General features: G+C 46.6%; 1 protein-coding gene across 1 annotated transcript in view; it reads left to right on the forward strand.

Annotated features, from left to right (window-relative positions):
• LOC306937880 (LHFPL tetraspan subfamily member 4 protein-like) overlaps positions 1-20,036 on the forward strand; it is a gene marked incomplete at its 5' end in the record, with an annotated part of 59,994 nt that extends 39,958 nt beyond the window's left edge. Inside the window, 3 exons of the mRNA XM_079521894.1 lie at positions 16,479-16,715; positions 19,480-19,496; positions 19,905-20,036. Coding sequence (XP_079378020.1) covers positions 16,479-16,715; positions 19,480-19,496; positions 19,905-19,964 — 314 coding nt within the window. The 3' untranslated portion in view covers positions 19,965-20,036. The remainder of the gene's footprint in view (positions 1-16,478; positions 16,716-19,479; positions 19,497-19,904) is intronic.
• Positions 20,037-25,282: the final 5,246 nt, after the last annotated feature.

Raw genomic sequence — 25,282 nt, forward strand, 5'->3', positions numbered from 1 at the left:
AAAGACAATTTTTTTGGCTTCCTGGATTGTGCAGAATGTGCACATGATCATGAAGTATTGAAGTAATCTTCATATTGTTTTAGAGGCTATAGGGGGTTGAGAATGTTTTGTACTTACTCTTGTAAAGAAGCCACATATGTAGTGGTTGACAGAATTAAATGATTTTCTCTACCATGGCACTCAAAGACAAGGATAAACACAAGAGAGTGTACAAATGCTTTAACCCATTTTGACCTGAGATCAGATTCTAAAAATGTCTTCTACATCCTGACAGTTTTCTGAAAAAGCTATGTTTCTATGTCAGTCGTTCTTTGATTTTTCAAAAATAGCAGACCTACAAGCTCGTAGCGCGCCACTCGGTGGTGCTCTATGAGCTTGTAGATCTGCTATTTTTCAATAGCTAAAGCATAACATAATGCTAACACCAAAAGGGGTTCCCCGCCAAAAATGCTTTAATGCTTTACATTTGTACACTCTGAGTCTGCATACATTACATAACCGTCTGTGTATAGAGGGTATGCGCGTGACATCATCATCAATCAGGAAGTTATGCAGGAACGCCTACTGAGTGGCAAAAAACGACTTTCCTGGCCACGACAGTAGACAGCCCATACATCCACACAGAAAAGTCCTATCTGATTGCATTAAACAACGTTAAACAATGTTAAACTCACTTTGCATGTTGCTTTGCCACTCGATTTGCCACTCGATGTGCCATTCACTTTAAGCATGCGCATACCCTCTATATGTCACAGTATGATTGGAAAACCAGCCAGATTGAAAAAGGTGCACTCGGATTCCCCATCGGAGGCGCCCCGCCTGAAGCGAGTTGCCATGCAGAACGTTGACAAGTCACCTTCAGTCGACTCAACGGCGAGTTATTATGGGACAGAGTCATGAATCCCAGCAAATACCCCATTAGCAGCATAAAACACAGAAGACTGTACGGGCATGCCAAGCCTGTGTACCATTAGCAGCATACAACACAGAAGACTGTACGGGCATGCCAAGCCTGTGTACCATTAGCAGCATACAACACAGAAGACTGTACGGGCATGCCAAGCCTGTGTACCATTAGCAGCATACAACACAGAAGACTGTACGGGCATGCCAAGCCTGTGTACCATTAGCAGCATACAACACAGAAGACTGTACGGGCATGCCAAGCCTGTGTACCATTAGCAGCATAAAACACAGAAGACTGTACGGGCATGCCAAGCCTGTGTACCATTAGCAGCATACAACACAGAAGACTGTATGGACATGCCAAGCCTGTGTACCATTAGCAGCATAAAACACAGAAGACTGTACGGGCATGCCAAGCCTGTGTACCATTAGCAGCATACAACACAGAAGACTGTATGGACATGCCAAGCCTGTGTACCATTAGCAGCATAAAACACAGAAGACTGTATGGACATGCCAAGCAGGGGCGGATTAACCACCACCAGGGCCCCTGGGCCGGTACGTTTGGAAAGGTCCCCTTAAATTTAACAAAATCAATGGCCAATGAAGGGCTCCAGGAGCCCTTTTCAGGGCGTCAAACCAAGTACCGCACGGTTCAATTTCCCCGAAGGGCCCCTGAGAGCCAAGGGCCCCTGGGCCATGGCCCCACTGGCCCAATGGCTAATGTGTCCCTGATGCCAAGCCTGTGCTCGCCCACAGAAAGGCATCATGCGATTTAGGAACACCAAAACAAAAAGATTTGGTTACTGTAAATTATGATAACGAATGAATAATGAACTGAAATACATATCAACATTGTGTTTCCCTTAGACAGAAATATCAAAGGACAAAAGATTACCAAAATAATTATATCAAATCTGTCTAGGATAATTATTGGCTGCACAAAATGACTCCTCTGCATGTGGATTTCTTTCTGAAGTAGCAGACCTCGTGGACATGCAGTGAATGGTAAATGGTGCATTTATATAGCGCCTTGCCCTTTATCCAAGGCGCTTTACAGAGATTGTGCATTACATTCACCCATTCACACACACATTCATACACCGATGGCAGCGGAAACCATGCAAGGCACAAACTAGCACATCGGGAGCAATTTGGGGTTCAGTGTCTTGCTCAAGGACACTTCGACAGTATCTCTGGGGGAGCCCAGGTTCGAACTGGCAACCTCACGGTTACCATCCAGCCACTCTACCCCTGAGCCACCACCGCCCAAGAATACAGTAGTTCTTGACTAATGAAGAGATATGACCAGACATATATAGATGAGTAACTGTTGTGCTTAAAGTGATGCTCTGACATGTGCAGTTACATGGTCATGACATGTGCAGTTACATGGTCATGACATGTGCAGTTACATGGTCATGACATGTGTAGTTACATGGTCATGACTCATGGACAGCTGTAGTTCTCAAAGTCGAAGGGTTTCAGGGTGTCCTCAGCTACATTATTGATGGGAACCAAATGGACCCTTTCAGGTTTGTAACGCTGACTCTGAGACCCCTTTTCCACCGGTTGGTTCCCAATGGGAACCGGTTCAGTTCTTTTTGGTTTTTAGTCCATGAGCCAGAGCTCCATAATTGAAACGTTAATTATGAATTGAGTGGGCAAAACCATACCTATATTAGATTGTTATCACCATTAAACTTCCGACAATGATTTATTGTATTACAAATTTTACATTTTTAAATATGCAAATGAGGCATTATGTAGGAAAATATGCAAAATAATCAAAAATATGAAAAAGCTACTACTGTGGAAGGGTTATCATATATTAGTTTACTTGTATTGATCCTATAAACAATTTCAGAGTTACAGTATGTGAGTTCATGGCCAAATGCATAGCAAACTGGGCATCCTTGAAATGATGAAGATGATGAAAACTTTGAGAACCATGATGTACAGTACAGTACAGTACAGTACAGTACAGTACAGTACAGTACAGTACAGTACAGACAGCATTGGTTCTCAAAGTGGGGTCCTGGGACCCCACAAAAAAAACCCATTTAGGCCTGAGGCCGATCTAAAAAAACGACAGTAGTGCACGCTATGCAGACAAAGGATACTATGAGAGATGGTGAAGCATTTACAGAGGAGGGGAAACAATACGTTGAAAAGAGAGACAGAAAGCTGATGAGAGAAGAATAGAATGAGGAGGAGAGATAAAGAGAGAGAGAAAGTGAATCAGTGGACCTTGGTGGCAGCAACATTCTGCGAAGCGCACTGTCAGCAAACACCCACGTGCGCGTGCAGCCGCACGCACGCACGCACGCACACGCACGCACACGCGCACGCACACACACACACACACACACACACACACACACACACACACACACACACACACCAATACAAGGGGTGTCTGTCAGCCAGGCGAGCGTCCATTAGATAGATGGAGGACATGTGTCCAAGGTCTGGACAGTGTGGCAGGGACATGATGGGCACTTTGGGGCAGACCTCACACAGTTTATTGCGTTATAGACTGCATGGCCGACGTGGTGATTTCTTAATGCAATAACGTTCACACCTTCCCCACTGCGCTGCTCCACACTGCACCTCAGCAGGCCGTTCACACCTTCCCCACTGCGCTGCTCCACACTGCACCTCAGCAGGCCGTTCACACCTTCCCCACTGCGCTGCTCCACACTGCACCTCAGCAGGCCGTGCACACCTTCCCCACTGCGCTGCTCCACACTGCACCTCAGCAGGCCGTGCACACCTTCCCCACTGCGCTGCTCCACACTGCACCTCAATAACGTTCACACCTTCCCCACTGCGCTGCTCCACACTGCACCTCAATAACGTTCACACCTTCCCCACTGCGCTGCTCCACACTGCACCTCAATAACGTTCACACCTTCCCCACTGCGCTGCTCCACACTGCACCTCAATAACGTTCACACCTTCCCCACTGCGCTGCTCCACACTGCACCTCAATAACGTTCACACCTTCCCCACTGCGCTGCTCCACACTGCACCTCAGCAGGCCGTTCACACCTTCCCCACTGCGCTGCTCCACACTGCACCTCAGCAGGCAGGGCATGTGCTTATAGCTACGTACGAGAGGCCTCAAGCAAACAAAAACTGAAGGGTTTTCATTTATTTTCATTCAATATTTACACTAAATAAATGTTGTCAATTTACGCTTAAAAACAGAGGGATTCCCTCTTAGGCTATGTTTCTCTATCATTTTGTACTGTAGGAAACAGAAGCTACAGTATACTGCATGTTGAATTAATTCCCTTTCAACGCTAACAATACCTTTTTGCAGTGTCGTTTGCTATGGTAAGAGTACTTGGATAATAGAAGTGGAAGATTTAGCAGAGCCACTGAAAGGTATCAGATAATGACACAGAAAACACTGCGCTGTAGTTTGTACAAAGGAGCTATAATGAATGCTGTTTGTACAGCCAATGTGTGAATCTACTGTGTGTGTGTGTGCGTGTGCGTGTGCGTGTGCGTGTGCGTGTGCGTGTGCGTGTGCATGCGTGCGTGCGTGCGTGCGTGCGTGCGTGCGTGCGTGCTCTGAAGATCCTCATGCGCACATAATTAATGTCATCGTGGGTGTAAAACGAGTGCGGTGGAGCCTGGCACACCGTGTGATGTTAATTGGTTGCACACCGTGTCGCTTGCCGAAAAATGTGATGGGCTTGTAGATCTGCTATTTTGGGCACACAAAACAGACAGGCATACATACTCTAAGTGTGACCACCAGTACTCAACCCCAGTAAGCCTACTTGTCAAGTCAAATGTTACGTCAAAGTTGCTCTGTCAAACTTTCGAGTTAAAGCCCTGGAGTAGGCCTATTTGCTTTAAAAAAATAAATTAGAATTCAAAAGTAGCCTACAAATTCCAAACTATTAGTGATATTTGTCTCCACCAGGCCGAAGGCATGGGGAGAGAGTATGTTTTGCACTCTGTCCGTCCGTCCGTGTGTCCGTGTGTGTGTGTGTGTCCGTCCGTCCGTCCGTCCGTCTGTGAACAGCTAATCTCCGGCACCGTTAACCCGGTCAATGTCAAATTTTGCTCCCTGGATGCCAACGATGAACCTCTGCCCCAGAATTTCCAGAACGGCCTGTTATAGCGCCACCAGGAGGCCGCTTTGTGCAAAACAAGTTTTTGGACAGTACACCTACAGATTTTGTCCAAACATCACGCAAATTGGTACACAGTCTCTCTAGAGCCATTCAACGAAACGGGTCTTTCAGATTTCTCAGACTCCATCCTGATTGGCTAAGATTGGCTTCCAAAGTTCGCAGGAGTGCTCAGTTTCAAACAAAATGCTGCAAATCATGAACACATCGTGTGATTTCCGTGAAATTGTGCACGCACATTCCCACTAGGCCGAGGAAGAAATGCCACATGAACATTTTCAACTCAGCCTCATGGTGGCGCTATAATTGGCCGAAAAGTGTTTTTACCTCTAACTGCAGGGATCTGTGGATAACTTTGTATGCCAACTCCCTAGAGGCCAAGGAAAAACCTTTGCCTGGAATTTTTCACATCTGCTCTTTATAGCGCCACCAGGAGGCTGACATATGTAAAACACATTTTCTAATATTACTTCAGATTTTATCCAAATTTCACGCAAATCGGTACACATGCTCTCCATAGTCATGTGATCAAGACGCGTTTGTTTGATTTCTCATAATCCACCTTCATTGCCTACGATTGGCTTCTAAACCTTTCAGGAGTAGCCCGCTTTGTACCCGTTTTGGACAAATTGCCACAACTACTCAACACACACACACACACACACACACACACACACACACACACACACACACACACACACACACACACACACACACACACACACACACACACACACAAAATTATTATATTACTCCTAAACATTTTGCCAAACATCACACACAGTACTCCTATCCTCCTGGTGGAGACCTGTGCCCAGAAGGGCACTTTTTCTAGTTTTAACTCAATTCGCGCCAGCATTAATTAATCCCTCGATAGCGTAATGCCAAGGTTTTATCACGCGTAACACTTACTTTGAAGAGCCAAATATCCGTAACCGAATGTTACAATGACAAACTGCTGTGTGTGGATGTTGCCCGGATGTTGTTGTGTCGGTCGGTGGTCGAAAAAGCCGCGAGTGTCAGCCCGCCTGCTACAGCCCGTTGAAAACCCTGAAACCCCAGAAACGGCCCCCTCAATGTCCTTTCTGAGACACAGAGCTGTGAATGGTGGGCTTAGACTGGAAGTGGATGCGCGTGCATGATCAAAATGCCAGTGTCACACTCTGTGTTGATGCGCTTAGCAGCCAGTGTCCCACTCTGTGTTGATGCGGTTAGCAACATCAGCTAGCGATACGATCGTATCAAAAAATGGATTAAAGAATACAAGCCCTCAAACCCGAGAATCTCAGGTTTGGCGGGCTAGGGTACTGATTTAAACCTTCGTGTTCCTCGTTTCTGGCAGACTCCGTGTTAATATAAATGCATAATCAATTAACATTTTAAAAAGATTCGTAAAAAAATATATATTTTCGGGGTGTCTGGGTTAACTACATTTAATTGCAATTAACTCACCGTTATGTTAATCGCGATTCATTATTTTAATCGCCATATTTATTTATTTTAGCGATTTGGACAGTGGTTCGCAATGTGGGTCCCCAAATTATTTTGGGAGGTCCCCAGATCATTATTTTAATGTGCAACATTGTTGTTTGTTTTCTCACTCAACAGTAAACAAACAAACATACAGTATTAGTGTATAGGCTATCTGCACAGTAAGTGCACTAAGTGCACAGTAACAATTATACCCATCTTCTGCAGGCTGTTTAATACAGTACCATTATGGTTTCTTTTGCGTTTTTAATTGATTACCAATAAAAAATTAACATACTTTTGCATAAAGCCAGCATATTTTCCCACTCCCATCGCATGTTTATAGGGCTTTTTAACTAGTGGAGTCAAAAGTATAATATTGGTACAGATACTTACTTAAGTACAGTAGTCAATTAAATGTACAATAGTTACTGTCCACGACTGACCGCAAACACAGATGGACTCCCTTCAAAGCATACTTCACACAGCCTAAAGGTCCCTGCACACCGGACGCGTTTTTCAGAAAACCGATGGAGAAACTCCGTCGGTTTTTCCGAAAAAACCAGCGTGCAACCACCTTCAATGTATGCATAATATAGCACACTGTTGATATTTATAGGCCTCTTACATAATCATATCTCCCAGTATGACTGTCTAGAATGGGGGGGGGGGGGGGGGGGATGTAAAATAGCCACGCTGTGCTATAAATAGGTGGGTGGGAGGAATTTTGAAATCGATATATATACGGTATACTGTATAAATGCACCAAGTCTCTGTCTGTCTGTGTGTCTGTGTGTGTGTGTGTACTGTTGTAATCCACGTAACTCGAGAACTGTTCGCCCCACCGACTTCAACCTCAACACACGTGTTCCACACCGTGCAGTGCCCGGTGTCGAGTCGGTCGGACCCACGGTTAGTTATCCAGCAGCACCGCCCCAAAAAGCCTCTGCCCGGGATCTGGACAGGGCCACTGCCCGGGATCTGGACAGGGCCCCGGCCCAGGATCTGGACAGGGCCCCGGCCCAGGATCTGGACAGGGCCCCGGCCCAGGATCTGGACAGGGCCACTGCCCGGAATCTGGACAGGGCCACTGCCCGGAATCTGGACAGGGCCACTGCCCGGGATCTGGACAGGGCCCCGGCCCGGGATCTGGACAGGGCCCCGGCCCAGGATCTGGACAGGGCCCCGGCCCAGGATCTGGACAGGGCCCCGGCCCAGGATCTGGACAGGGCCACTGCCCGGAATCTGGACAGGGCCCCGGCCCAGGATCTGGACAGGGCCACTGCCCGGGATCTGGACAGGGCCCCGGCCCAGGATCTGGACAGGGCCCCGGCCCAGGATCTGGACAGGGCCCCGGCCCAGGATCTGGACAGGGCCACTGCCCGGAATCTGGACAGGGCCACTGCCCGGAATCTGGACAGGGCCACTGCCCGGGATCTGGACAGGGCCCCGGCCCAGGATCTGGACAGGGCCCCGGCCCAGGATCTGGACAGGGCCCCGGCCCAGGATCTGGACAGGGCCCCGGCCCAGGATCTGGACAGGGCCACTGCCCGGAATCTGGACAGGGCCCCGGCCCAGGATCTGGACAGGGCCACTGCCCGGGATCTGGACAGGGCCCCGGCCCAGGATCTGGACAGGGCCACTGCCCGGGATCTGGACAGGGCCCCGGCCCAGGATCTGGACAGGGCCACTGCCCGGGATCTGGACAGGGCCCCGGCCCAGGATCTGGACAGGGCCACTGCCCGGGATCTGGACAGGGCCCCGGCCCAGGATCTGGACAGGGCCACTGCCCGGGATCTGGACAGGGCCCCGGCCCAGGATCTGGACAGGGCCACTGCCCGGGATCTGGACAGGGCCCCTGCCCGGGATCTGGACAGGGGCCCTGCCCAGTGTTCATATATTGAGCTGGCCTGTTCTGACATCATTCTGACGTCTGCATAGACTCCATAGTTGGGCACGCCTGACAAAGAACTCCATATATGGGCATAAAAGGGACACAGGCATAATATCTGGGTGGGGCATGCATGTTGACTTCGCAACGACCGGCACGGCGACTCTCATGGCTCAAGTCACGTTCAGACGTTGCGCCTCCATCGGTGAAAATGAGTGCACCTTGTCCAATCATACTGTTACATCTCTCTCCCTCTCTCTCTCTCTCCTCTCTCTCTCTCTGTTCTCTCTCTCTCTCTCTCTCCTCTCTCTCTCTGTTCTCTCCACCTGCTGTCTTTGAAGTTTTTCTTCTATGACTCCAGAATGTCATGTAAAGTCTGATTTATACTTTGTTGTATGACAGAGATAAATTAAGCTTAAGGATGGAGAGTGTTTGTGTCGAAGAAAGGGTGCGCGACTGCGCGTGTGTGTGTCTGTGCGTGTGTGTGCGCATGTGTGCGTGCGCATGCATGGTGGGCTGTGGCTAGTAACTTGAAAGTGTTTTTCTCAGGTTGTGGGAGGATGTGTGAGTTATTTTTAGCTCACTTATTTGAACCCAGTGCAACCCTCCCTTATTCCACGCTACAAGATGAAATATCACCACAGCAGGGCTTTGAGAAACGTGAAACCCTTCATTCAGTGAGGTGTCGTCATACTACACTGCCTATTAAGTGTCACCAAACTCTGTTTGTGGAAGCCTGTATAAATTGTTAGTGGATACACCGTACTGTCAATGCCTTTCATTTGATGTCTGGCAGTACAGTACGTGTTACAGCCCTAGTTTGTTTGTTTTGTTGTTTTCAGATTCACAGTCAGAGTGACATTAGTATTGCACCGTAAAGTTTCACATTGCTTCATTTTACATTTGTGTATAAAATCTAAATCATCGCAGCAAAGCTAATAAGGAGATGATTTCCCATGGTAGCAATCATTGCTTTGATTGCGCTCTTGCATTCTTTCATTACATTCGTCGTGGTGGTCCCTTCGTCAGGAGTGGTGGTCCCTTCATCAGGAGTGGTGTGTCTGGTGGTCCCTTCATCAGGAGTGGTGTGTCTGGTGGTCCCTTCATCAGGAGTGGTGTGTCTGGTGGTCCCTTCATCAGGAGTGGTGTGTCTGGTGGTCCCTTCATCAGGAGTGGTGTCTGGTGGTCCCTTCATCAGGAGTGGTGTGTCTGGTGGTCCCTTCATCAGGAGTGGTGTGTCTGGTGGTCCCTTCATCAGGAGTGGTGTGTCTGGTGGTCCCTTCATCAGGAGTGGTGTCTGGTGGTCCCTTCATCAGGAGTGGTGTGTCTGGTGGTCCCTTCATCAGGAGCGGTGTGTCACGCTATAGTTTGAAATGAATCTCCCGTGTTGTGTTGTATTTTCTCTTTCTCTTTTTTTAAGACAATGAGTTTGGAAGCCCCCCCCCGCCCCACAGGGTGTTCCAGGGGGTACCTAGCTCAATTAGAGATATAAGGAAGTAGGAACCAAATGGACCCTTATGGGTCTGTAACTCAGAGAGTAAATTGTTCCATTTGTACACACTGAGTTAAATTAACAGTGGTTTTACAATATAAATTGGGGTACCAGAGATAGAAATGCCATTAAATCGGGGGTCCGTAGCATAATGTGTGTGTGAATTTGGGGGTCCATGAAATGAATATGTTTCGTAATCACTGCTAGAGCCGTAAAAATCCTCCCTTATCGGGGGTCACTGGCAGATGTTTTCAAATTGGGGGTCCGTGGCCTAATAAATGTTGATTTGGGGTCCTTGACACGAAAAAGTTTGGGAACCACTGCCTTACAGTACATCCTGATGTTGGTCTAATGGTGGCGCTAGAGGAAAGGCCGGCACCACTGACTGTAAGGTGTAACCGCATTCTCGTACACGCCGAGGAAAGGCCATTGATTGAACAAAATCAGTAAGGTTCATCTCAGAATCTGATCTTAGGTCGCAAAGTTTTTGGTTTGGTTTGTATGACATTTTGCCATGAAGAAGAAGGCACTACTGGAAGGGTCAAATATGGAAAGTTCATCCCAGAGGCATGCATAACATACGCTCTGCAGGTTTCATGGCAATAATCCAGCCAATTGATGCTGGGATAACTTGCAAATGGAACGTTTGGCCTAAGGGTACGTGGTGCCAGATGAAAGGCTATGGGGTCACTAACATTAGCAGCTGTTTGTCCATTCATCCAGAAAGGAGAAAACAGCAGGCGCGCCGTACCACAGGAACTGTTTCTAACAATGCATCTCAGTGTGATCGCTTCATTTGGGTTCAACTTCCATTATTGAAGGGTCGATTATAGGGGCAGTGATTCTCAACCTTTTACATTTTAACCCATTTTGACCTGAGATCAGATTCTAAAAATGTCTTCTACATCCTGACAGTTTTCTGAAAAAGCTATGTTTCTATGTCAGTCGTCTTCGATTTAAAAAAAATAGCAGACCTACAAGCTCGTAGTGCGCCACTCGGTGGCGCGCTATGAGCTTGTAGGTCTGCTATTTTTCAATAGCTAAAGCATAACATAATGCTAAAACCAAACGGGGTTAACGCCCAAAATGTGTTAAGGACTGACTTGAAGGATTGATTTGCATTAGGTCCGTGGGACCTCAGTTTTAATTTAACACTATGTAGTCTCTCGAGACTACATAGAGTGACAGGAAAAGAGGGCACTAATTTTCCTTTGTTTTGCCAATGGGTACCCAGATTGAACTCTGTGTAACCAAATGGAACGCCATGGGTCCGTTTGTTTCCTAGACTCTGCTATGATTGCCATACCGTTCTGAAATGAACTGAATTCAATGGTATGCTTTGGGAAAGGAGAAGATCGATATTCACCCTCACAGAAATGTCTGTGGTGCTGGGAGTAATTCCCCTCCTCGGGTAAGAACGGTTTAAAAATATCTGCATACTCCCGTGCACACTCTTCTCTGCTTCAGTGTTTCGGTCAGACAAGGATCTTCTTATAAGATCTTATAAGATAAGATATAAGATTCTTATAAGACACTATAGACCACTACACAGGATGTAACATGGATTCAGCAATGGATCATACTCTAGTTAGTATATGTGTTAACTTAACACCAAAGGTGACTCTTGGAGCATAAGCCTATCTTCAGACATGAGAGGAATGCTTGAAACATCACCTTTGGTGGTAATTTTATGGTGGAAACCTTGGGTGGTAATTTAACCATGAATAACATTGGGCTTAACTAACAACACTGTAGACTAGAGCTGAAGAACCTGAAAGTGTGGAGGGCGCAGAGATCCAGGAGTCCCGAGTCGGTCTTGGCTACAGACGTCACTCTCGCAGTAACTAACGTTTGGAAACCTTTCACATTTCAACAATGTCCTCCTCTCACTTTGTACTTCTCACTGTCTGACAGGTCTTTTTTTAAATAGTCTTTTTCACCTTGTCTCATTCAAATTCAGAAAGTATAAATAGATGCCATTGAATCTCTCACTACACCTTTTCATGCTCGCTCGCTCGCATGCAGGAAGAAAGTGGAAGTGGTTATAAGTCTGTCTGTGGGTTTTATAAATACTGAACAAGAGCTTGTGACTAAACAAAAACGACATTGGATCCATAGGAACATATAATGGTTCTTCTTTCCATTTCCTGAAAAGTCACAGCTTTGGACATATGAGCTTTCCACCGGACATCGACGAATCGACGATATGGTGTAGAGTGCTAGTTGTGCAGAAACCCTGTCTATAGTATCCGCTATGGTGTAGAGTGCTAGTTGTGCAGAAACCCTGCCTATAGTATCCGATATGGTGTAGAGTGCTAGTTGTGCAGAAACCCTGTCTATAGTATCCGATATGGTGTAGAGTGCTAGTTGTGCAGAAACCCTGTCTATAGTATCCGATATGGTGTAGAGTGCTAGTTGTGCAGAAACCCTGTCTATAGTATCCGATATGGTGTAGAGTGCTAGCTGTGCAGAAACCCTGTCTATAGTATCCGATATGGTGTAGAGTGCTAGTTGTGCAGAAACCCTGTCTATAGTATCCGATATGGTGTAGAGTGCTAGTTGTGCAGAAACCCTGTCTATAGTATCCGTGACTCAGCTTAACGTCTGAATGTTTTATGGGGCGTTCATGTCTTATGCCTGTGGACATTAAGACATGCCTCGTCTCCAGTGAGGAGCCACAGTGATGTCACACTGTAGTCCCCTCAGGCACACTGACTGCAAGCAGCCAGCATGGCACCGTCACACACTGACTACAGTTGAAACCAGTGGTTCTCAGACTCAAGGACCTCCACAGTAATATGTATACAGCACCACGGAACCCCATCTGAAAACATTTTGTGCCAGGGAGGGACCCCCATACCAGATTTGTGTTGTTACGTTTTTTTTAACAACACATTTTCTATAATCGATCTACAAGCTCACAGCATTGTGAGCTTGTACTATGGGTATGGGTTATTAACCCATTTTGACCTGAGATCAGATTCTAAAAATGTCTTCTACATCCTGACAGTTTTCTGGAAAAGCTATGTTTCTATGTCAGTCGTTTTTCAAAAATAGCAGATCTACAAGCTCCTATGAGCTTGTAGATCTGCTATTTTTGTATGGGTTAAAGTAGATGCTATATTGCTGGGGATCAGTAAAGACTCAAGAGAAAGAGAAGGTCCGCATATTGCTGGGGACACGTTAGCCTGGGTAAACCCACTCCCCCTGCTGGAAGGGACACGTTAGCCTGGGTAAACCCACTCCCCCTGCTGGAAGGGACACGTTAGCCTGGGTAAACCCACTCCCCCTGCTGGAAGGGACACGTTAGCCTGGGTAAACCCACTCCCCCTGCTGGAAGGGACACGTTAGCCTGGGTAAACCCACTCCCCCTGCTGGAAGGGACACGTTAGCCTGGGTAAACCCACTCCCCCTGCTGGAAGGGACACGTTAGCCTGGGTAAACCCACTCCCCCTGCTGGAAGGGACACGTTAGCCTGGGTAAACCCACTCCCCCTGCTGGAAGGGACACGTTAGCCTGGGTAAACCCACTCCCCCTGCTGGAAGGGACACGTTAGCCTGGGTAAACCCACTCCCCCTGCTGGAAGGGACACGTTAGCCTGGGTAAACCCACTCCCCCTGCTGGAAGGGACACGTTAGCCTGGGTAAACCCACTCCCCCTGCTGGAAGGGACACGTTAGCCTGGGTAAACCCACTCCCCCTGCTGGAAGGGACACGTTAGCCTGGGTAAACCCACTCCCCCTGCTGGAAGGGACACGTTAGCCTGGGTAAACCCACTCCCCCTGCTGGAAGGGACACGTTAGCCTGGGTAAACCCACTCCCCCTGCTGGAAGGGACACGTTAGCCTGGGTAAACCCACTCCCCCTGCTGGAAGGGACACGTTAGCCTGGGTAAACCCACTCCCCCTGCTGGAAGGGACACGTTAGCCTGGGTAAACCCACTCCCCCTGCTGGAAGGGACACGTTAGCCTGGGTAAACCCACTCCCCCTGCTGGAAGGGACACGTTAGCCTGGGTAAACCCACTCCCCCTGCTGGAAGGGACACGTTAGCCTGGGTAAACCCACTCCCCCTGCTGGAAGGGACACGTTAGCCTGGGTAAACCCACTCCCCCTGCTGGAAGGGACACGCACCCTGCAACCCCCTCAAGAACATCTGGTGCCAGATGGTGTCAGTCAGTATATGGCACCATCACAGGCTGACTACAGTTTAGTTCTTTTTTTATTCAACCTTTACTTAACCAGGCAGTACGACATTCTTATTTACAACTGCGGTCTGGGAAAGAACTACTGTTTGAACTGAAGTATGGCACCATCGCAATCACTGATATCTGACCGTAGTCTAGACTTTGTTAAACGGACCTGAGTTAATTGGCTCTGTACTTGGACAGTACGTCCCCCCATCCCCCCCTCCCTCCCCCTACACCAAAAATAGCCGATCTACATGCATGGGGCAGAGTATGTTTTGCACTCCATACAGAGTGTGTCCGTGTGTGTACAGCTAATCGCTGGCACTGTTGGCCCGGTCGATGCCAAACTGTGCACACACACACTCCCTGGATGCCAACCACAAACTCATCTGTCCCAGATTTTCCAGAACGGCCTGTGATAGAGCCACCATATGAGGCAGATTTTTTTTTTTTTTACCTATAACTGCACCGATCTACATACGTGAAACTTTGCATGAACACTCCCTACAGGCCAAGGAAAAACCTTTGACCTGCATATTTCACATCTGCTTCCAAAGTTTGCAGGAGTGGCCCGTTTAGAGCAAAAAAAACCTCAAATCATGAATGCAGCGTAGCAATTTGAAATGTTTCAAGGAAATGCACTTTCCTACTAGGCTGAGGAATAAATCCCACCCTTTTCACTTTGACCTATTATAGTGCCACCAGGAGACCACAATAAGCTGACCAGCTGGCCTGGTGGAGACTTAATTGGGCTCCGAGGAGCACTTTTTCTAGTTGGCTAATATTTCTTTCGGTTTAGCAAACAAAGCAGTATTTTTTTTTGTATGCTTTGATTCTTCTGTCAAAGGTATTATAGTTCTTGTTTAGGTTTTGGCCTGTCCAGTTGGTTGGGGAAACATTAGTTTAAAACCCATTTTGGGCGGGAACCCCTTTTGGTGTTAGCATTATGTTATGCTTTAGCTATTGAAAAATAGCAGATCTACAAGCTCGTAGCGCGCCACCGAGTGGCGCGCTACGAGCTTGTAGGTCTGCTATTTTTGAAAAATCGAAGAACGACTGACATAGAAACATAGCTTTTTCAGAAAACTGTCAGGATGTAGAAGACATTTTTAGAATCTGATCTCAGGTCAAAATGGGTTAATAAATATTTTGACTTGTGTTGTATCTGGGTCCTACTCTTCATTCATACATAACTTTACACAATGAGCGTCCCGGTGGAGCCGGCTTAGATGGAGAGGTGCAAAGTATGGATTTCCATTTTTGTTTGTAGTGTTTCTCCCCCGAGACTCACGTATGCGTGAATAATGTATGCATACATTAACATAGCTAAGCTCTACTGCCATCAGTGGTGCTGCAGGTAACATACTGTACACTGTAGTCTGAAATCTTCAAGTGTAATGTCTACGTCTACACATTTTGGATATACAGAGATATCTCTAGAGTAAACAGTCGTAAACTCTGCCCAAATGTGCTACTTCGGAGGTTCATATCCTGTGTCTATTTCACAGTGTGTTTCACCTGGAAGTAACTTTATGACAGAAGCAACTGTCACAATTTCACTCCAACATGGTTTAGCAGTGTTTTATAGGGCAATACAGATACATGGTGCACTCCATTATTACAGATATGCCCCCTAAGGTCTTCCACTGCGGGCCTGCTCGCTTTGCCTAAAAAAATGGCAACTAAAAAATACAGGGAAGGAGCGTTTTGCTTCTACGGGCCGACGGTGTGGAACAAACTCCCACTGTACCTTCGACAGGCAGCCTCTGTAGACATTTTTAAAGCGCAGCTCAAGACTCACTTCTACACTCTTGCTTTTAATTGATCTTTTAATTTTTTTGTTATTTATGTCCTCACTGTATTGCATTACTGCTCTTGTTTTTTTTAATGTTTATGCCTGGCTTTTCTTTTCTTTTTTTTCTCCATTGCTCTGTAAAGCACTTTGAGCTGCATTTCATGTCATGAAAGGTGCTATACAAATAAAGTTTTATTATTATTATTATTTATTATTATTAGACTATAGATGGTCACAGCAGGTTTAGTTGTCGAGTAACCCTTTTTTTTAGATTGAGGATGGAAATTAAGTATAATCTGGACAGCCCTGAATTGAGAGGATGTTTTTTACCGAAAGTGGTGTGACAGCTGGGTCACCTCTAGTGGTCACCTCTAGTGGTTGACCTATTGCCGATTCCTCTACCTGGAAGTGACTTTATGACTTTATTTAAATTCCACGCCCCCTATCTAATTATTGGAATGTATTAAACGTTTGATATTAATTTTTGTTTTAATCTTTAAGGCCCTAAATCGTACCCCACAAAGCACAAGTGTCAATTTCAAGAGTGTGTTACTTACTTTCCCCCTCCATCCATCCATCCATCCACAGGGGTGTGCTTGGTGCTGGGGTGCATGATCTTCCCGGACGGCTGGGATGCGGAGGTGATCCGGGACATGTGCGGGGAGCGTACGGGGAAGTACTCCCTGGGGGACTGCTCTGTGCGTTGGGCCTACATGCTGGCCATTATGGGCATCCTGGACGCACTCATCCTGTCCTTCCTGGCCTTCGTCCTGGGCAACCGGCAGACCGACTTCTACATGGATGACCTGCAGGTCGACAACAAAGGTGAGGGTGAGATACGGCGATGCGTGAGCAGCGTGACGCTGACCAGATTCTGTATGACATTTATGCTGCATTCACATGGGATCAGGCAGACGGCAAACAGGAAGTCCTTTTAGTAGACGGGAGCAGGGCGGTAAACGGAACAGGACGGCACGGCAGCCAGAACCGGCGACAGGAACAGCAGACGGCATCAATGTTAAAATATTTAATCTTTTTTACCGTTCCGTGCCGTCCAGCAGGTGGTGCCGTTTGCCGTCTACCGCTCTTAGACATTGATGCCGTCTGTCTGCCGTTACTGTCCGGTTCTGGCTGCCGGGCCGTCCTGTTCCGTTTACCGTCCTGCTCCCGTCCACTAAAATGAAGTCCGGTTTGCCGTCTACCGCTTGCCTGATTCAATGTGAATGCAGCATTATTCTGATATCTTCACAAGCTCTTAATGCAGTTGATGACGGATGCAATCTTGGCTTTGGCAAAATAATGAACTGATTGTTATTTCAGTGATTCTGTCACATTCCTTGAGCCCTAAAACCTATAGACGTTAAGACGAGCTGAATCTAACTATGCACTGATTGCCAGGGGCAATTTTTTTTTTTTTTTTTTTTTTTTATATTCTTTTTTATATTCTTTTTTTTTTTAATCCATATTTTTGAAAATTCCTCTAATCTGGTGTGCAGGTGATGACATGCACAATATAATTACATTTTCTTTCTTTTATCCCATTATAAAATGGGCTAAAATGGCACCCAGGACCAAAACTGGTGTCGACCCCCTGGCACTGATTAAGCATGCTTAGAGGTGAATAGCACAGGGGCTCAATTTGTTATTTAACCTTCATAGATGACAAATCAACCAAAAAACATGGTGGAATTGACCCAACTATGAAGAAACTACCACACCTTAATTGCTAGCTTAATTCTATCTCTCATTTGTTAGTTCTGAATTAAGAATTATATTTCACGTGTTCGGAAAGCTTCAGTAGGATGCTCAAATAAAATAGCAGCATGTCACTGCTTATGCTGGGAGTGGGGGGGGGGGGGGGGGGTGTAGTCAAGGAGCACTCTGGTTCAGTTTGCAATATGTTGCATCACAACACTTAAATCACAGCCGTATGAAAAGAGTGAGACAGAGAGAGATGAGACCTAGAGAGAGTTAACAGAAGGTTGAAAGGGAATTTGGAGGGGATGGGGGCGGAGGGGGGGGGGGGGGGGGGGGAGACAAAGGGCTAAAGATATTTAACACAAAAGAACCTTCTGTACAGTGGAGTTGCGCGCACACATATTACATAAGCAGAGTCAATGTTCCCACTCTATTACCCCTCAAATACCCACTGTACACCTTAAAGGATCAGTCACGGTTAGCTCTGGTCCATAGCCTTCTACTGCTTCTACGATTTTAGTGCGTGCGTGCGTGCGTGTGTGTGTTTGGGGGGAGGACGGATAGTAAGGACATAAGATGTGTCAGCGCTCCGGCGGTCTGTCTTCATAATGGTTTCCATGGTAACTGGAGAGGTTCCAGTGATATGGGGGCGGGGGGGGGGGGGGGGGGTATCTGTGAGCTCACAAAAATAGCTTCCGGTATCTTTGATAGTGCAAAAATGATGCACTCAAAGTTAAAGCTACAATCTTTAAGTTTCATGCATGTTGTTTCCCTCTCCTTATGGAGAGAGGTAACTGAAATAAGGTTGTTTCCCTCTCCTTATGGAGAGAGGTAACTGAAATAAGGTTGTTTCCCTCTCCTTATGGAGAGAGGTAACTGAAATAAGGTTGTTTCCCTCTCCTTATGGAGAGAACTGAAATAAGGTTGTTTCCCTCTCCTTATGGAGAGAGGTAACTGAAATAAGGTTGTTTCCCTCTCCTTATGGAGAGAGGTAACTGAAATAAGGTTGTTTCCCTCTCCTTATGGAGAGAGGTAACTGAAATAAGGTTGTTTCCCTCTCCTTATGGAGAGAGGTAACTGAAATAAGGTTGTTTCCCTCTCCTTATGGAGAGAGGTAACTGAAATAAGGTTGTTTCCCTCTCCTCATGGAGAGAGGTAACTGAAATAAGGTTGTTTCCCTCTCCTTATGGAGAGAGGTAACTGAAATAAGGTTGTTTCCCTCTCCTCATGGAGAGAGGTAACTGAAATAAGGTTGTTTCCCTCTCCTTATGGAGAGAGGTAACTGAAATAAGGTTGTTTCCCTCTCCTTATGGAGAGAGGTAACTGAAATAAGGTTGTTTCCCTCTCCTTATGGAGAGAGGTAACTGAAATAAGGTTGTTTCCCTCTCCTTATGGAGAGAGGTAACTTTAATAAGGTTGTTTCCCTCTCCTTATGGAGAGAGGTAACTGAAATAAGGTTGTTTCCCTCTCCTTATGGAGAGAGGTAACTGAAATAAGGTTGTTTCCCTCTCCTTATGGAGAGAGGTAACTGAAATAAGGTTGTTTCCCTCTCCTTATGGAGAGAGGTAACTGAAATAAGGTCTGAACTATATACTGTATAATAAAATAGCTACTGTACTGTATACGAACTAACATCTCAGAACTTTGTGTTTCTGTTTCACTCGTTTGATGCTTCCAAAACACTCCTGTCATGCACATCATGCGTAATTCATTATATATATATATATATATATATATATATAGTATTTTTTCCCCCATGCACCGGTAACTGATGATGACCTATAATGTTACATCTTGCAAGAACATTTCCATTTATTTCTATACTTTCCCTGATGTTGCATTTTTGTGCCTATACTGTACCAACACATCTGCTCTTTTTTTGTCTTTGCAGATTTTGCTGTATCACGGGTAAGTTGACTTTGTGAATATGTGCGTGCGTGCGTGCGTGCGTGCGTGCGTGCGTGCGTGCGTGCGTGCGTGCGTGCGTGCGTGCGTGCGTGCGTGCGTGCATGCGTGCGTGAGTGCGTGCATCTACAGCAGCTTGTATAACTTATGACTTTTGAATTCTGCCTCCCTTTGTTCTCTTGTTATATGGTGTTGAGTGAAAAAGATTTTCCGATGGTAGATATTGTCCTTTTGTTTGCTCATTTAGTAGCCTATGAGTTTGTATATTCTGTCACCCAAAAAGTGATTCTTGATTAGAAACTTCTTCGAAGGAATGCACATGTTCCCCTTGAAGTATAACTGTGGTCTAAAGATGTGTGCTCCGATGTTAGTATGACAATCTCAGATATTTTCACTCTTGTCGTACTTCAGATTGAAGTCCGGGACAGAAGAGAACCGAGATATGGAGTAGGAGTACAACGTCTACACTGAGCACGCATCTGCCTTGGACTTCTCTCTTCTCTTCTCTTCTCTTCTCTTCTCTTCTCTTCTCTTCTCCATACAGCAGATCTACAAGCTCACAACCGATCTACAAGCTCACAACCCATCCCAAGCAATGCATTGTGAGCTTGTAGGTGGGCTATTTTTACAAATTCAAGTACAAATTAAGTCTTGAACTGAATTCACATCGGCAGTACTGAAAGCGGCAAGGTTCCATACATTGTCTATGGTGAAGTACAGCTGCCGCTGTCCTTGCTGCGGCAGAGCCAGCGAAAAGCAGTGCAGTAAAGTTGAGAAAAGTTCAAGTTTGCTGCTGTGGGGCAAGACAAAACAGCACTGCAGCAGCCAACCAGAAGTGCACTCTGGTCTGACATTGATCAGGCGTACACACAAAGGTATACGCTTTGAGGAGGCGTACACACAAAGGTATACGCTTTTAGGAGGCGTACACACAAAGGTATACGCTTTTAGGAGGCGTACACACAAAGGTATACGCTTTGAGGAGGCGTACACACAAAGGTATACGCTTTGAGGAGGCGTACACACAAAGGTATACGCTTTGAGGAGGCGTACACACAAAGGTATACGCTTTGAGGAGGCGTACACACAAAGGTATACGCTTTGAGGAGGCGTACACACAAAGGTATACGCTTTGAGGAGGCGTACACACAAAGGTATACGCTTTGAGGAGGCGTACACACAAAGGTATACGCTTTGAGGAGGCGTACACACAAAGGTATACGCTTTGAGGAGGCGTACACACAAAGGTATACGCTTTGAGGAAAATCGCTATTGCTGCTGGTGTGAATTTGGCGTGACTCAACTCTGTGCACTGTACTATGAATTTAGCGTGACTCAACTCTGTGCACTGTACTATGCTCCTCACCCTTCTATTCTATCTCTACAACGATCAGGATGACACACACTTTCAGTGCAGAAGTGTACGGCATTCTGTAATACCGTATGTAAAAAGAAAACACAAAAAAAAACTATATTTTGAAAATACAAGGTTGTACATTGCATTTAACACTTTGACTTTCTCAACAAACAAGTTTCTGATACAAAAAAAAATTAAAAACATTTACTGTAATTCAATATTGTGAGAATTTAAACAAATCTTTCAGACAAAGAACCGTGCAGTTTCAACTTTTTACAATGATGTTGCATTTTCGAAACCTTTTTGAATCCAGAAGGAAGTTTCAGTTTTGAGTGCCGTGTATATTCACTGTTAACGATGCTAGAGGTTATTATGAGGTGATGCGAGAGAGAGACCCTCTCCACAGAATCGGAATCTGTTAAGGACATTGAAAACGGACATGGCCGTATGTGGATCTTCATCGGAAGCCTGCACGGGGAATGAAAGAGGGAGTACTCCCTTTGCAGCTTTACAAAAAACATAACATCTCTGGGAAATCTCTGCTGCACATACCGGACAATGTAAATAGCATTACTGCGGATGAACAGACTACTGGGAAAACCTCATTGGACTCTCGGACGCACTGAAGAATGCAGGCGCTTCTGCCCTTGAATTCTGTGTTCCCTGTTAACCGGATGAGCATCGTAGTACTGTATGCAGCAGTTTTGAAAGAAAAACTAAAAACATAAATATGTAAAGGGATTTGAATTCAGAAGGTAAAAGGTACAAATAATTGGAATTAAAGGGTTGAATTGTTGTTTTTTGTTAAGGACTTTGTACCCATTTTCCTTTAGACAAGCCACTTATTACAATGTCACCCCTGCATCATTTGTTTTATGCATGCAAAATATTTTGTGTTCATTTAACTCCGAAGAGAGTACAAATGGAACCAAATGGACCAGTAACTCATGAACACATGGTTCCATTTGTACACTCTTTGGAGTTAAATTAACAGCAAAAGGTGTTATTTTTTCCAGTACAATCTAAAACAGAATTAAGAAATTGAGTTTTAAGCCACTGTGCATATAGACTTGACCCTCCAGAAAAACGTGGGCAAAAATCCTTGATTATGCGGGCTAAAATCATTGATTTAACGATGAACTATAGGGTTTTATATCATTTTATGCTGCGAAACTTGCAGGAAGTTTGTGCGATTATGCTTTTTTTACCTCTGCATAATTTGACTGCGCATTTTTCTGGAGGGTCTTATAAACCCACAGTAACTAGTATCTAACTAGTGTCTCGGTTCAGCGCAGCATAGTGAATGGTGTACTCCACAGATGTTATGTTTTGGTTGATCTCTCTTAAAGGGAAGCCCATAAATGCCCATACTGTATTGGTCTAAAATGATACCATGTAGACAACTGTAGTTGTGACTATGTGCAATGCAGACAGCAGGTATATAGGATGTGAATATTATATGTAAGAACACTGTTGGTGATCATTATGGGCAGAATGGCATCTAATGCTATTTGTGTGTATGATGGATTTTCAGCACCTGAGTACTGTGACCTGGTTTGCTGCAAGTTTGATCATGTTTAGATTGAACATTTACGCTGTTATGGTAAGTGACATTGGCAATGACAAGGATTCTTAATGTAGCATCAGTAACAATGAGTCATAATAATACCAGACCAGCTGTAAAATGGTAGCAGTGCTGTGGACACATCTGAAACAGCAGCAACACTGACTATTGTAACTTTAACCCCAATCAAAAGTAACGGCATAGCACTGGTGACCATAATGCCAGGCTGTAGTAACAGAGGTGACAGGCTGTAGTAACAGAGGAGACAGGCTGTGGTAACAGAGGTGACAGGCTGTAGTAACAGATGTGACAGGCTGTGGTAACAGGTGACAGGCTGTAGTAACAGAGGTGACAGGCTGTGGTAACAGAGGTGACAGGCTGTGGTAACAGAGGTGACAGGCTGTAGTAACAGAGGTGACAGGCTGTGGTAACAGAGGAGACAGGCTGTGGTAACAGAGGTGACAGGCTGTGGTAACAGAGGTGACAGGCTGTGGTAACAGAGGAGACAGGCTGTAGTAACAGAGGTGACAGGCTGTAGTAACAGAGGTGACAGGCTGTAGTAACAGAGGTGACAGGCTGTAGTAACAGAGGTGACAGGCTGTGGTAACAGAGGTGACAGGCTGTGGTAACAGAGGTGACAGGCTGTGGTAACAGAGGTGACAGGCTGTAGTAACAGAGGTGGGAGGCTGTGGTAACAGAGGTGACAGGCTGTAGTAACAGAGGTGGGAGGCTGTGGTAACAGAGGAGACAGGCTGTGGTAACAGAGGTGGGAGGCTGTGGTAACAGAGGTGACAGGCTGTAGTAACAGAGGTGGGAGGCTGTGGTAACAGAGGTGACAGGCTGTAGTAACAGAGGTGACAGGCTGTAGTAACAGAGGTGGGAGGCTGTGGTAACAGAGGTGACAGGCTGTAGTAACAGAGGTGGGAGGCTGTGGTAACAGAGGTGACAGGCTGTAGTAACAGAGGTGACAGGCTGTAGTAACAGAGGTGACAGGCTGTAGTAACAGAGGTGACAGGCTGTAGTAACAGAGGAGACAGGCTGTGGTAACAGAGGTGACAGACTGTAGTAACAGAGGTGACAGGCTAGTAACAGAGGAGACAGGCTGTGGTAACAGAGGTGACAGACTGTAGTAACAGAGGTGACAGGCTAGTAACAGAGGTGACAGGCTGTAGTAACAGAGGTGACAGGCTAGTAACAGAGGAGACAGGCTGTGGTAACAGAGGTGACAGGCTAGTAACAGAGGAGACAGGCTGTGGTAACAGAGGTGACAGGCTGTAGTAACAGAGGTGACAGGCTGTGGTAACAGAGGAGACAGGCTGTAGTAACAGAGGTGACAGGCTGTGGTAACAGAGGAGACAGGCTGTAGTAACAGAGGTGACAGGCTGTGGTAACAGAGGAGACAGGCTGTGGTAACAGAGGTGACAGGCTGTGGTAACAGAGGTGGGAGGCTGTAGTAACAGGTGGGAGGCTGTGGTAACAGAGGTGACAGGCTGTAGTAACAGAGGAGACAGGCTGTGGTAACAGAGGTGACAGGCTGTAGTAACAGAGGTGACAGGCTGTAGTAACAGAGGTGACAGGCTGTGGTAACAGAGGTGACAGGCTGTAGTAACAGAGGTGACAGGCTGTGGTAACAGAGGAGACAGGCTGTGGTAACAGAGGTGACAGGCTGTGGTAACAGAGGTGACAGGCTGTGGTAACAGAGGAGACAGGCTGTAGTAACAGAGGTGACAGGCTGTAGTAACAGAGGTGACAGGCTGTAGTAACAGAGGTGACAGGCTGTAGTAACAGAGGTGACAGGCTGTGGTAACAGAGGTGACAGGCTGTGGTAACAGAGGTGACAGGCTGTGGTAACAGAGGTGACAGGCTGTAGTAACAGAGGTGGGAGGCTGTGGTAACAGAGGTGACAGGCTGTAGTAACAGAGGTGGGAGGCTGTGGTAACAGAGGAGACAGGCTGTGGTAACAGAGGTGGGAGGCTGTGGTAACAGAGGTGACAGGCTGTAGTAACAGAGGTGGGAGGCTGTGGTAACAGAGGTGACAGGCTGTAGTAACAGAGGTGACAGGCTGTAGTAACAGAGGTGGGAGGCTGTGGTAACAGAGGTGACAGGCTGTAGTAACAGAGGTGGGAGGCTGTGGTAACAGAGGTGACAGGCTGTAGTAACAGAGGTGACAGGCTGTAGTAACAGAGGTGGGAGGCTGTGGTAACAGAGGTGACAGGCTGTAGTAACAGAGGTGGGAGGCTGTGGTAACAGAGGTGACAGGCTGTAGTAACAGAGGTGGGAGGCTGTGGTAACAGAGGTGGGAGGCTGTGGTAACAGAGGTGACAGGCTGTAGTAACAGAGGTGACAGGCTGTGGTAACAGAGGTGACAGGCTGTGGTAACAGAGGTGACAGGCTGTGGTAACAGAGGTATCAGGCTGTAGTAACCATAGAGTATATAAAAGGATAGAGACTGAACTGGCGCGAAGCTCCGCCCCCCCAGCTATTCATGTCAGTGGAAGTTGCTCAGTGGCGTTTTGAAGCACCTGGAAGACTGCCGGAAGTCCCTCCTCCGGACCTCAAATTTGAGGTCCGGGGTGACGTAGGGAGTGATGGTCCTACATGTTAAAGCCCAGCTGCACGGGGTTTCCCGGTCATGAATACACGGGTCCGCCTGTAGTCCCTCCTCCTACCACTAGGACCCAGAGCTTCAACGTTGAATAGCCTCACTGGCCCCTTGGTAGTAACAGAGGTGACAGGCTGTGACAGGCTGTGCTAACAGAGGTGACAGGCTGTGACAGGCTGTGGTAACAGAGGTGACAGGCTGTTGTAACAGAGGTGACAGGCTGTGGTAACAGAGGTGACAGGCTGTAGTAACAGAGGTGACAGGCT

Source organism: Electrona antarctica, assembly GCF_951216825.1.
Source record: "Electrona antarctica genome assembly, chromosome: 2".
NCBI classification, from domain to species: domain Eukaryota; kingdom Metazoa; phylum Chordata; class Actinopteri; order Myctophiformes; family Myctophidae; genus Electrona; species Electrona antarctica.